Source organism: Muntiacus reevesi, chromosome 3 (assembly GCF_963930625.1).
Source record: "Muntiacus reevesi chromosome 3, mMunRee1.1, whole genome shotgun sequence".
NCBI lineage: Eukaryota > Metazoa > Chordata > Mammalia > Artiodactyla > Cervidae > Muntiacus > Muntiacus reevesi.
In genome coordinates, this window is record NC_089251.1 from 60,149,755 (window position 1) to 60,161,933 (window position 12,179).

The 12,179-nt window shown below is 35.4% G+C and overlaps 1 protein-coding gene across 1 annotated transcript in view; it reads right to left on the reverse strand.

Moving 5' to 3' along the window:
- The window catches only part of REL (REL proto-oncogene, NF-kB subunit), a 47,137-nt gene that overhangs the window by 11,626 nt on the left and 23,332 nt on the right, over positions 1-12,179 (reverse strand). The window contains exons 5-9 of the mRNA XM_065929229.1: positions 6,724-6,864; positions 2,204-2,308; positions 1,887-2,099; positions 1,244-1,312; positions 1,033-1,104 (exon numbers count right to left, since the gene is read on the reverse strand). Of these exons, the coding sequence (XP_065785301.1) occupies positions 1,033-1,104; positions 1,244-1,312; positions 1,887-2,099; positions 2,204-2,308; positions 6,724-6,864 (600 nt within the window). The remainder of the gene's footprint in view (positions 1-1,032; positions 1,105-1,243; positions 1,313-1,886; positions 2,100-2,203; positions 2,309-6,723; positions 6,865-12,179) is intronic.

Here is a 12,179-nt window from a genome sequence, read left to right on the forward strand (position 1 = left end):
TTTACAAAACTGAAATGAACAAAATTCTAAATTAAAATTATATAAACAACCATTAAAAAATTTTCAAGGAAATAAATGTAACACTTCAAATAAAAATGTTAAATAGGATTATAATTATTACACAAGTGCAAAGCTGAATTCCATAATACTGTTTTACAAATGCCTATAAAATAATTTGGTAAGTTATTTTGGCATAGAAAATTTCATTTCAGTTAAATGTGGAAATCTAGCTTCTGAGGCCTTATAAAGGTACTTTTGAAATGTGAAAGATAAATGTCAGAATTTCACTTAATGGGCCTCTAAATATTCAAAATCATTTCATATTCTCTTCTTTCAGGAGAAAATTGAGGGATGGAGGAAACATTAAGGATGATTGAGAAATATACATAAATTTCTAAGCCATATTATGATATAACTCATGCTAAGGTACTATAAAATTTTCAGAAAAAAATGGAGTAGTCTATATTTAATTACATATTATATGACTGCTGTACATATTAAACCAAGAAAAAGCACTGATTTAAGAACAAAAAAAGAAAAAAAAGACTTCTAAGTAACCCTGGATAATGATCTAAAGCAGATATTGGCAACTTTTTTCCCATAAAAAGCCAGACAGTAAATATTTAAGGCTTCATGGACCATGCAGCCTCTACTGGAACTTCTTAACTCTGCAGTTATAGTACAAGAGAAGAGCCATAAACAATATGCAATCAAATGAGCTGTGTTCTAGTAAAACTTTATAAGTAAATATAGGCAATTGACATTTCTAAACCATTTCTTCCATTAGTACAATTACCACCATAAGAATGAAATGTAATTTCTCAAACAATAAATCCCAAAACATAATCACAGTTGCCAATAGGACTTTCAGAAGGTGAGATCAATTCATTTAATATTCATAGCATGAAAAAAATATGTAGGAATGGAATAAATCAAGGATGCAGTTTTCATTACTAAGAATGGAATTCCAGTATACTATGCAAAACACTGGTCTCTCTGATCACAAGGAATACTCTATAGGGCATAAAATACCTTTTTTGATGAATCTTGCTTCTCCAGTTGGTCCTAGGGGGCTAGGCCTAGGTCTTTCAGGAAAATTAACTCCTGTGATAAATTTTTTCCATTATTAAATGTAATTTGAAAAACAATAGTACATCAGTTAAAATTTGAAAAACTGAATAAAGAAAAAAAAAAAACCCAAACCAAATTTACTTAAATACCAATCAAACCAAAATATTCTTACCACAATCCTGCCACAGTTTCTGGAAAAGCAGAGTTGTTTTTTGTTTCTTTGCTTTATTTCCATATGTGTCTGGTGAGAAAGAAATCAAGAAAATGTGTGAATCATCAATGAGTATGCTTCCTCTCCTTTAACACATATGTAGATGTTTTATTCCTACATAGAAAATGCTTTAAATAAATGTACATAGCATGGATTTCTAAGTGTCACAAAGTATGTCCCAAGTCAGTAATAAAACACATTTTTCTCTTAGTAAAACATAGTTTATAATATTCATCTTATTTTATTATTACACCTACAGGTTAACCAGTGTCAATTAATGGGTTAAGGGAAGATAAAGACCAAGATGGAGACCACTTTCTGAGTGGGAAGTTTGCCATCTATCAAGAAGGCACAATAAGGACCAAAACAGAATCTCAAATAAAAAACAAATTCTGATAAACAGTCTAGATAAGTTGAAATTATTCCAGATACCTTTCCTAAGAAAGAGATTCAGAGAGCACAAAGATCAGTCAAAAATCAACAAAAAACTTTAAGGAAAAGAAAATTGTGAATAAATAACATGACTGTATTCTAATATATCTTACAAGAAAATGTTCTTAGCAGGACTAAGAAACACAGAAAACATTAACACAAAAGGTCATACCCTTTTCATCTGGCAGGTATCTAAAATCCATAGATTCACTAACTTCCTGATCAGAAGGTCGCCGCAACTGCATCTTTACTGTTACCGGTTCCGTTATAGCTTTGCAGTATGGTGGAGTCTTGAAAACAATGGCTACTTGACGGTGTACATCAGCTTGTGAAAAGACACCTTTTGCTTCCCACTCATTCAACACAAACCTAACTTCTATGTCATCTAGTAAATATGAAAACAAATAATTCGAACACAAAGTAAAATGTACCAATCAATTTAAAATATATTCTGAATTCAATGAAACAAACAAAAAAACCAAAAAATACCTTTCTGAACTTTGTCACAGAGTAGAAATATTTCATCTCCTCCTTTGACACTTCCACAGTTCTTGTTTACACGACAAATCCTTAATTCTGCAGTATTAGGAGCACCTAAATACAAAGGATTTTTTTTTAATGGGTTGCTGCCTTAGTAATTGAGTTAGACAAGGCTGTGGTCCATGTGATCAGACTGGTTAGTTTTCTGTGATTGTGGTTTTCAGTCTGTCTGCCCTCTGATAGAGAAGGATAAGAGGCTTATGGAAGCTTCCTGATGGAAGAGACTGACTGAGGGAGAAACTCGGTCTGTTCTGATGGGCAGGGCCATGCTCAGTAAATCTTCAATCCAATTTTCCTTGATGGGTGGGGCTGTGTTCCCTCCCTGTTTTTCACTTGAGGCCAAACTATGGTGGAGGCAATGAAAATAATGGCGATCGTCTCCAAAAGGTCTGATGAACTCACTGCTACACTTAGTGCCTCCAACCCCACAGCACACCACTGCCAACCCACACCTTCGCCAGAGACTTCTGGACACTCAGGGGCAAGTCTGGATCAGTCTCTTGTGGGGTCACTGCTCCTTTCTCCTGGGTCCTGGTGCACACAAGGTTCTGTTTGTGCCCTCCAAGATTCTGTTTCCCCAGTCCTGTGTAAGTTCTGGCGGCTCCATGGTGGGGTTAATGGCGAGCTCCTCCAAGAGGGTTTATGCCATACCCAGGTCTGCTGCACCCACAGCCTTGTCTAACTCAATAAAACTATGAGACACACTGTGTAGGGCCACCCAAGATGGATGGGTCATGGTGGAGAGTTCTGACAAAACGTGGTCCACTGGAGAAGGGAATGGCAAACCACCTCAGTATTCTTGCCTTGAGAACCCTATGAACAATATGAAAAGGCAAAAAGATAGGACACTGAAAGATGAACTCTCCAGATTGGCAGGTGCCCAAAATGCTACTGGAGATCAGTGAAGAAATAACTCCAGAAAGAATGATGAGACAGAGTCACAGCAAAAACAACACCCAGTTGTGGATGTGACTGGTGATGGAAGTAGAGTCTGATACAGTAAAGAGCAATACTGCATAGGAACCTGGAATGTTAGGCCCATGAATCAAGGCTAATTGGAAGTTGTCAAACAGGAGATGGCAAGCGTGAACATCAACATTTTAGGAATCAGCAAACTAAAATGGACTAGAATGGGTGAATTTAACTCAGATGACCATTACATCTACTACTGTGGGCAAGAAGAAATGGAGGAGCCATCACAGTCAACAAGAGAGTCTGAAATGCAGTACTTGGATGCAATCTCAAAATGAGAGAATGATCTGTTTGTTTCCAAGGCAATTCATTCAGTATCACAGTAATCCAAGTCTATGCCCCAACCAATAATGCTGGAGAAGCTGAACTTGCATGGTTCTATGAAGACCTACAAGACTTTCTAGAACTAACACCCAAAAAAGATGTCATTTTCATTATACGGGACTGAAATGCAAAAGTAGGAAGTCAAGATATACCTGGAATAACAGGCAAATTTGGCCTTGGAGTACAGAATGAAGCAGGGCAAAGGCTAATAGAGTTTTGCCAAGAGAACACACTGGTCATAGCAAACACCCTCTTCCTACAACACAAGAGAAGACTCTACACATGGACATCACCAGATGATCAATACCAAAATCTGACTGATTATACTCTTTGCAGCCAAAGATGGAGAAGCTCTACACAGTCAGCAAAAACGAGACCAGGAGCTGACTGTGGCTCAGATCATGAACTCTTTATTGCCAAATTCAGACTTAAAATGAAGAAAGTAGGGAAGACTACTAGACCATTCAGGTATGACCTAAATCAAACCCTCACAATTATACAGTGGAAGTGAGAAATAGATTCAAAGGATTAGATCTGATAGAGTGCCTGAAGAACTATGGATGGAGGTTCATGAATTGTATAGGAGGCAGGGATCAAGACCATCCCCAAGAAAAAGAAATGCAAAAAGGCAAAAATGGTTGTCTAAGGAGGCCTTACAAATAGCTGAGAAAAGAACAGAAGTGAAAGGCAAAGGAGAAAAGGAAAGATATACCCATTTGAATGCAGAGTTCCAAAGAATAGCAAGGAGAGATAAGAAAGCCTTCCTCAGTGATCAATGCAAAGAAATAAGAGGAAAACAACAGAATGGGAAAGGCTAGAGATCTCTTCAAGAAAATCAGAGATACCAAGGGAACATTTCATGCAAAGAGGGCTCAATAAAGGACAGGAATGGTAGGGACCTAACAGAAGCAGAAGATATAAAGAAGAGGCGGCAAGAATACACAAGAGAACTATACAAAAAAGATCTTCACGACCCAGATAATCACCATGGTGTGATCACTCACGCTCAACTAGAGCCAGACATCCTAGAATGTGAAGTCAAGTGGTCCTTAGGAAGCATCACTACGAACAAAGCTAGTGGAGGTGATGAAATTCCAGTTGAACTATTTCAAATCCTGAAAGATGATGCTGTGAAAGTGCTGCACTCAATATGCCAGCAAATTTGGAAAACTCAGCAGTGGCCACAGGACTGGAAAAGGTCAGTTCTCATTCCAATCCCAAAGAAAGGCAATGCCAAAGAATGCTCAAACTACCGCACAATTGCACTCATCTCACACGCTAGCAAAGTAATGCTCAAAATTACTATGGTTTTTCCAATAGTCATGTATAGATGTGAGAGTTGGACTATAAAGAAAGCTGAGCGCAGAAGAATTGATGCTTTTGAACTGTTGTGTTGGAGAAGACTCTTGAGAGTCCCTTGGACTGCAAGGAGATACAACCAGTTCATCCTAAAGGAAATCAGTCCTGAATATTCATTGGAAGTACTGATGTTGAAGCTGAAACTCCAATACTTTGGCCATCTGATGTGAAGAACTGACTCCTTGAAAAAGACCCTGATACTCAGAAAGATTGAAAGTGGGAGGAAAAGGGGACAACAGAGGATGAGATGTTTAGATGACATCACCAACTCAACGGACATGAGTCTGAGTAAACTCTGGGAGCTGCTGATGGACAGGGAGGCCTGGCGTGCTGCCGTCCATGGGGTCGCAAAGAGTCAGACACAACTGAGCGACTGAACTGAACTGAAACTTAATAATACATTTTATTCCTCTTTGATGGAAAATTTTAGGAAAACAACTTACAGGATAGATAGCAATAAAAACTTTAGTGTATAAACAAATAAAGGACACTCAATACCTTAATCTTCCATATCTATCCCTTTCCTTTCTTAATGGCATTGCCCTGGTTTATTTAGAGCTTTGTGATTTCAATTCTAGACATTAACACGTCTTCTAATTAAATCTCCCCGCTTGTAAACTGTGATTTTTCCTATCCATCCCATACACTCTCATCAGATTAAACTTTTAAAATCATGACCATAACCCTATGGCAATGCAGTTTTCATACTTCCTATTATCTGGTCAACATTATTCCAATAATTTCCTGGTATTCAAAGCTCTCCATGATGAGGACAGTCTGATTTACTTTACCTTTATAACTCTACGTTCCACTACCTTTTTGCATGTAGAACTGGTATAGTCATACATCACTGGTGCACACATATGTTAAGAGTATACATACACAAAAATATTTGAGGGCAATTTCATAATCTTTAAAACTATAAATATCCAGATCCTTTAATCTACCATTTGCCAACATTTCTACTTCTACAAATTTATGCTAGGGACATCTGCACAAGATAGGCACATACAGGATATATTTATTGCAGTACAATTTGTTAAAGGGAAAAGAAAAAAATTGAGAGGGAAACACACCAAATGCCTTGTAACAGGCTAATGATTTATAAAATTATGATACAGTTATATCATATGCAGCTAATGAAAAGAATAAGGTACCCGAAAGGGAAAGAGGTTCAAGATATGTTTCTAAGAGGAAAAAAAACAGTCAAAAAAAATATCAGTGATGATTTTTCAAAAAGTTGCCAAAAATAAATGGTGTGAATGATGATGATGATGAGATGAGGTATTTGTTGTATATATATTAAGAAGAAACTGATGAAATATCTTTCTAGAATGAGATTATAGGAGGTTTACTCTGCTTATTGTCTACTTCAGATAGATAACATCTACTCCATAATGTTTGAATTTTACCATAATGAGCATACTCGTTTTTTTAAATTGCCAAAATACTTTAAAAAATTTTAAAAAGCTAACATTGGGACTTCCCTGGTGGTCCAATGGTTAGAAATCTGCCTGCCAATTCAGGGGAGATGGGTCCGATCCTAGGCTCGGAAGATTCCACATGATGCAGGGCAACTACGCCTGTGCATCACAACTACTGAGCCCAAGTGCTGCAACTACTGAGCCAGTGCCCTAGAGCCTGTGCTCCACAACAAGAGAAGTCACCACATGAGAAGCCTGTGCACCTCAAAGAATTAGCCCCTGCTCTCTCCAACTAGAGAAAAGCCCGTAGAGCAACAAAGACCCAGAGTGGCCAAATACATAATAAAATAAAAGTCAAGGCTACAAATACAAGAAAAACAAATTACTTACGGTTGTCATAAATTGGGTTGGAGACAACAGGAGGTAGAGCAGTTGCCAAATTACCATGTTCATCAGGGAGGAAAACTTGAAAACATAATCTCACCACGTTGAGGTCACAATCTTCAATATCAAGCAGCTGTTGTTCAGGGACTGAATAGTACATTTTTTAAAAAATAAGGATATAGAATAGTCACATAGAACGAAGGCCCGGTTAAGTCCTCCTCCCTGCCCAATACAGCCAATAACCTTTAGTAGCATCCAAATCTGTACTAACAAAAATACAATGGTACACAATCTCAAGCCAGCCTTTTATGCTTTTCATCATATATTTCACTATCCATAATTCATAAGTAATGACCATGGTCAGGAAGTAACTATCCCAGTCATTTGGTATTTAAAGCAGAACCCCAAAGTTGCATAAATCAAATTTTCACAAAAAATGGTTGTAGGTTTTACACAACAGAGACTAGGCATTCATTCATTAATTTAACAAATTAATGTATTTAGTTCAGTCATGCATTAAGGACTCTGCAAATTATCTCCAAAATCTGCATAAGAATTACTCCATTTTACAGATGAGGAACTGATTTTAAAGAAATGAAATTACATATCTAATGTTTCACAACTAAGAAATGGCAGAGAAGAATTCAAACTCAGGCCACTGATCCCAGAGCCTATGCTCTTAAAAAAACTGAACCCTATTACAAAATTTTACATATGCGTTGCATAAAAATGACATACACAGGAATATTTACTAAAACTTAGATCAATATTTTAGGGATCAAATACCAAGAGGATACTAAATGAGTTAAGTTAGCTAGTTTCCTTAAGAAATTTTATGTGCAAACTTAACTTTCTTAAAAAAAAAAAAAAAACACAAAAAATCCATAGCAGGAAAATTTTACAGTTCTGAAAAAAATTGTTTTAAACATGCTTTATGACAAAATATAATGACAGTCTGTTAAACTGCTATTTAAAATAAGTCTAGTTCCAAAGGAAAATATAACTGCCTTTTCAAAGAATACTATAAGGTGTAGCAATCAACGATAACTAACAGCCATGTTTATAAAAAGCATGAAATACATATATTAAATAATATGAAAATTTTATTTTTCAAAAAGCATTGAAACTTGAAATATGAAATCTGAAAACAGTTAAAACCCAAATTCTTTATTCTCACAGTTAGCAATAATAAAAATGACAATGTATTTTTGACTGTTTTCATTTAAACTATACTCAGTAGCTATCATGATATTAAAAATTATTCCACTGTCAGCATTCTTAAGCCTACAATTCCAAAGAGCCTACAAAAACATATGTTTACAACTAAAAGGTCAAATGTTATGATACAAACACCTGTGCCACAGCAATCTCTGCTGGCACAATTAGGTAGGCAATGAGAGATCCACCTCATCAAAATTAATTATTTAAACATTATAAATTTACAGTTTAAGATAATGTTTCTCAATTCCTAAGATGAGTAATCAATACACACAAAAATAAATTAGAAAAGTGCTCTGACAAGTTTAAAAACAAACCTATGTGAATGGATAAACTAACTGTGACAGCTATGTAATAAAAAAAGAACTATGAATATATACATAAATATGTATGTATCTCGAAAATGTGACGTGAGCAAAAGGAACCAGATACAAAATATATACCACATGCTTTCATTTGTATGAAAATTTTAGAAAAGATTAATTGATGACAAAAGAAAACAAATAGCTGACTCGAGCCAGAGAGGAGAAAGGGAATTGACTGGGAAGTAGACAAAGAAATTTTGTAGTAATAGTGGAGGTAGTAGAAATATTTCTCATCTTGACTATGGTGGTGTTACATACATCTGGGTGGATCCCACATCATATAAATGAGACCTCAAGAAAACTTTAAAATCTTTTAAAATAGTAAATGGAAGAAAAATAAACTGGTTAATAAACCAGGAATGGGAATAAAGATATATTTATTGTAAGTCAGGATCAAAGAAACCCAGAGAGGTAAGTTCAGGATAAGAGGCTTCTTGTTTTCCAGATATATCTTGCCAATTTAGAGGTAGCTTGAGGATGAGAAATTGAGATGAGCTTTCAAAAGACTATAGATGAAAAATAAAGGAGTGCAGGGTCTGCCAAAGATAGAGAATCTGATAAATGCCCAGTGCTTTGGCTGGGGCTCTTGAGAAGCTAAACCCAGAGTAAGAGTGAACTGAATGGAAAGATACCAGACCTCACAGGGATAAAAGCCCAGCTTCAAATAACCTAAATCATTCACTAATTTTAGATGATCTCAGACTTCTAGTGTGACTAGCCACCTACCACAAGAAAGCCTTCTGAAGGGAGATTACATCCTAGACCTCAAAACTCTGCGTATAAGGTGACTGGTGAAAGTGAAAGTTGCTTAGTTGTGTCTGATTTTTTGTGACCCCATGGACTTTACAGTCCATGGAATTCTCCAGGCCAGAATACTGTACTCTATTTTAAATAAGCAGGCATAAGAAAGAAGTGAAAGTGAAAGTGTTAGTTGCTCAGTCATATCTGACTCTTTTTGATCCCATGCACTGTAGCCCGCCAGGCTCCTCTGTTCGTGGGATTCTCCAAGCAACAATACTGGAGTGGGTAGCCATTCCCTTCTCCAGGGGATCTCCCAAACTCAGGGACTGAACCTGGGTCTCCTGCACTGCAGGTGGATTCTTTACCTCTGAACCACCAGGGAAGTCCTGGCGTAAGAGACAAAGTAATTTTTTTTAAGAAAAACAACATATAGAAATAAACCACAGGAGAAGGAAATGGCAACCCACTCCAGTATTCTTGCCTGGAAAAGTCCATGGACAGAGGAGTCTGGCGGGCTGAAGTCCATGGGATTACATGACTGAGCATGTGTGCATGAGGGTGAAGGGAAATGGGTTGGTAGCAATAAAGTGGTAGAACTACAAAAAAAAAAAAAAAAACAAACCACAAACATTCCAAATAATTAAGTTTTCAAACACATGATTTAAAATAACTATATTTAATATATTTCAGGAGCTAAAGATAATACTGAGAGTTCAGCAGAGTACTTGAAACTATTCGAAAAGGAACCAAGCAAAATTCAATAGAACCAAAAAACACAATAAACTGAAATTTTAAATGTCATCAAATTTATCAACTGTTTTATAGAAAACACTTCATGTCTTATCTTTCTATAGAAACCAAGGACTAAAATCTATCTACCAACATTTTATACTAAGAGGTTTATATATATAAATGTATACATATATTTAGAGTTTTACTTTTATACTAAGAATCCTTAAAGTATTGATCTACACTGAAGTATAAGGCATTTGAAAGCTGATGAATCGAACTTTCCCCAGCTTCATTTATCAGGCATCAATATTTTCTCCCTTTCTCTTGATCTGATGTGTTACCATTGTCATTTACTAAAGTTTCATATTTTCATAAGTCTGTTTCTGGGCTCTCAGTTTTACTAACTACTGGTCATTTAGTCTACTGTTACCACAATACTACTTAATTAGTACTTCTTCAAAATAAACCCCAATATCTCCTAACTATTTCTTCATAATAAGTCCTAATAGCTGATAAGGTCAGTTTCTCATTGCTGTTTCTCTTCTATAAATTATCCTCCTTTTCCTGTTCAGAATCATATTATCATATTTATTGAAAATTTTTGTTGGGAGTTTGGAATTTCACTGAACCTATATATCAGTTTGGGAAAAAATACTATCTTACAATATTGATAATAAAGAACATGATATACCTCTCCATCTATCTAAGTGTTCTCATAATGGGCTTCCCTAGTGACTCAGTGGTAAAGAATCCACCTGCCAATGCAGGAGATGTGGGCTTGATCCCTGGGTTGGGAAGATCCTTCAGAGAAGGAAATGGCAACCTACTTCAGTATTTTTGCCTGGGAAATCCCATGGACAGAGGAGCCTGGCAGGCTACAGTCCATGGGGTCACAAAAAGAATTGAACATGACTTAGAAGCTAAACAACAAAACAACAATTATCTCATAATAAAACTTTGAAATTTTCTCTAAAGAAATCTTGATCATGATTTCTTAGATCTGTTGCTAGGTATTTTATATTTTCTGAGAATATTTCCTTTAATTATTTGCTTCTGTTCTACAGAAATGCAACTGACTTTTATATGTTAATTTTATATGCATTCACCCTTTTATTAATAAACATATTACTAATTTCTATATCCTTTTGCATTCTCACTGTAAATAATAGCTTCCAATAACTGGTTTTATTTCCTCAGTTTTGACTGGATCTCTGTGCACTGGTTACAATCTCCACTACAGTGCTGAACAGAAGCGGCAAGAGCGCACATCCTTTTCTCATTCCTAACTTCAGAGTGAATGCTTCCATTTCCTCTTTAGATAATGTTTACTGTAGACTTTTTAATACATACATAGCATAATACAAAAGGCCTTATTAAAAATTCTGCAAGGTGAAAAATGATAGTTGGAAATCTAACAAAAGTAAGCATGAGACTAATCAAATTCTCTCAAATTTCTCTTAAACTAGTTTAAAATTTCTCTTTATACCTTATCAAAAGGATAAATACAAGGTAACAATTATTCTCCTTAAGCTATCTTTATAAATAAATGTCACTCCTTAGTCTTAGGAGCAGTGCATATGCAGTAAGAATTTTATTTTTATCAAAAAGATATGATCATGATTTCTTCTGAAAGTAGGGATTAAAACTTTTAAATCAATTATAACACCTACCAGCTCTAGAGATGTGACTTTTCTAAAATTCTAATTATTGCTAAATATTACTAAAATTTAAAAAGTGATTAATGGGGCAAAAATATACAGTACACAGATTAAGATTAACAATTTTAAGAGCTATGTCTCATTTAAGGAAGAAAAACAAAGTTTAGTGATAATTCATTTAATTTCTGTTACTTAAAATGTATAGATATAATACAGTAAAAGCTAACTTTTAAGTGCTTGTGTGTCAACCAAAAGGTAAATGGTCACAGCAATCTACCATTCATTACTTATTCTTTCAGCATATCTATTGGGTTTTTATTATGTGCTACACACTAAAACAAATGCAAAATAGAGATATGAAAAGACAGTGCCTGCCCTTAGTGAGATTACTGTCTGGATGAGAAACAGATATATAAGCTAAAATTATATAATGTAATAACATGAAAAGTGTTATAATGGGAGTATGTTCAAGGCATATGCCTTTATACCGAAGGCATAAAAGAAGTTTCCCAAGTTCCGCACACGGCTTTCTAAAAGAGGGCTTTCTAAAATGATTGCAATGAAGAAACGATAACAAAGTACACGAAAGTTTTTTTCTTCCTTCTTCCTTTTTAAGCTTTACGTTGTGAGGAAAGGCTCTTATTTTCTTGTATTTAACCACACTTTAGAGAGGAGAATCTATTAGAGACTATCTGTCTTTTTAAACTGCATTTCCTCTCAGACTACCAATATAAAATTATCCTCCCAA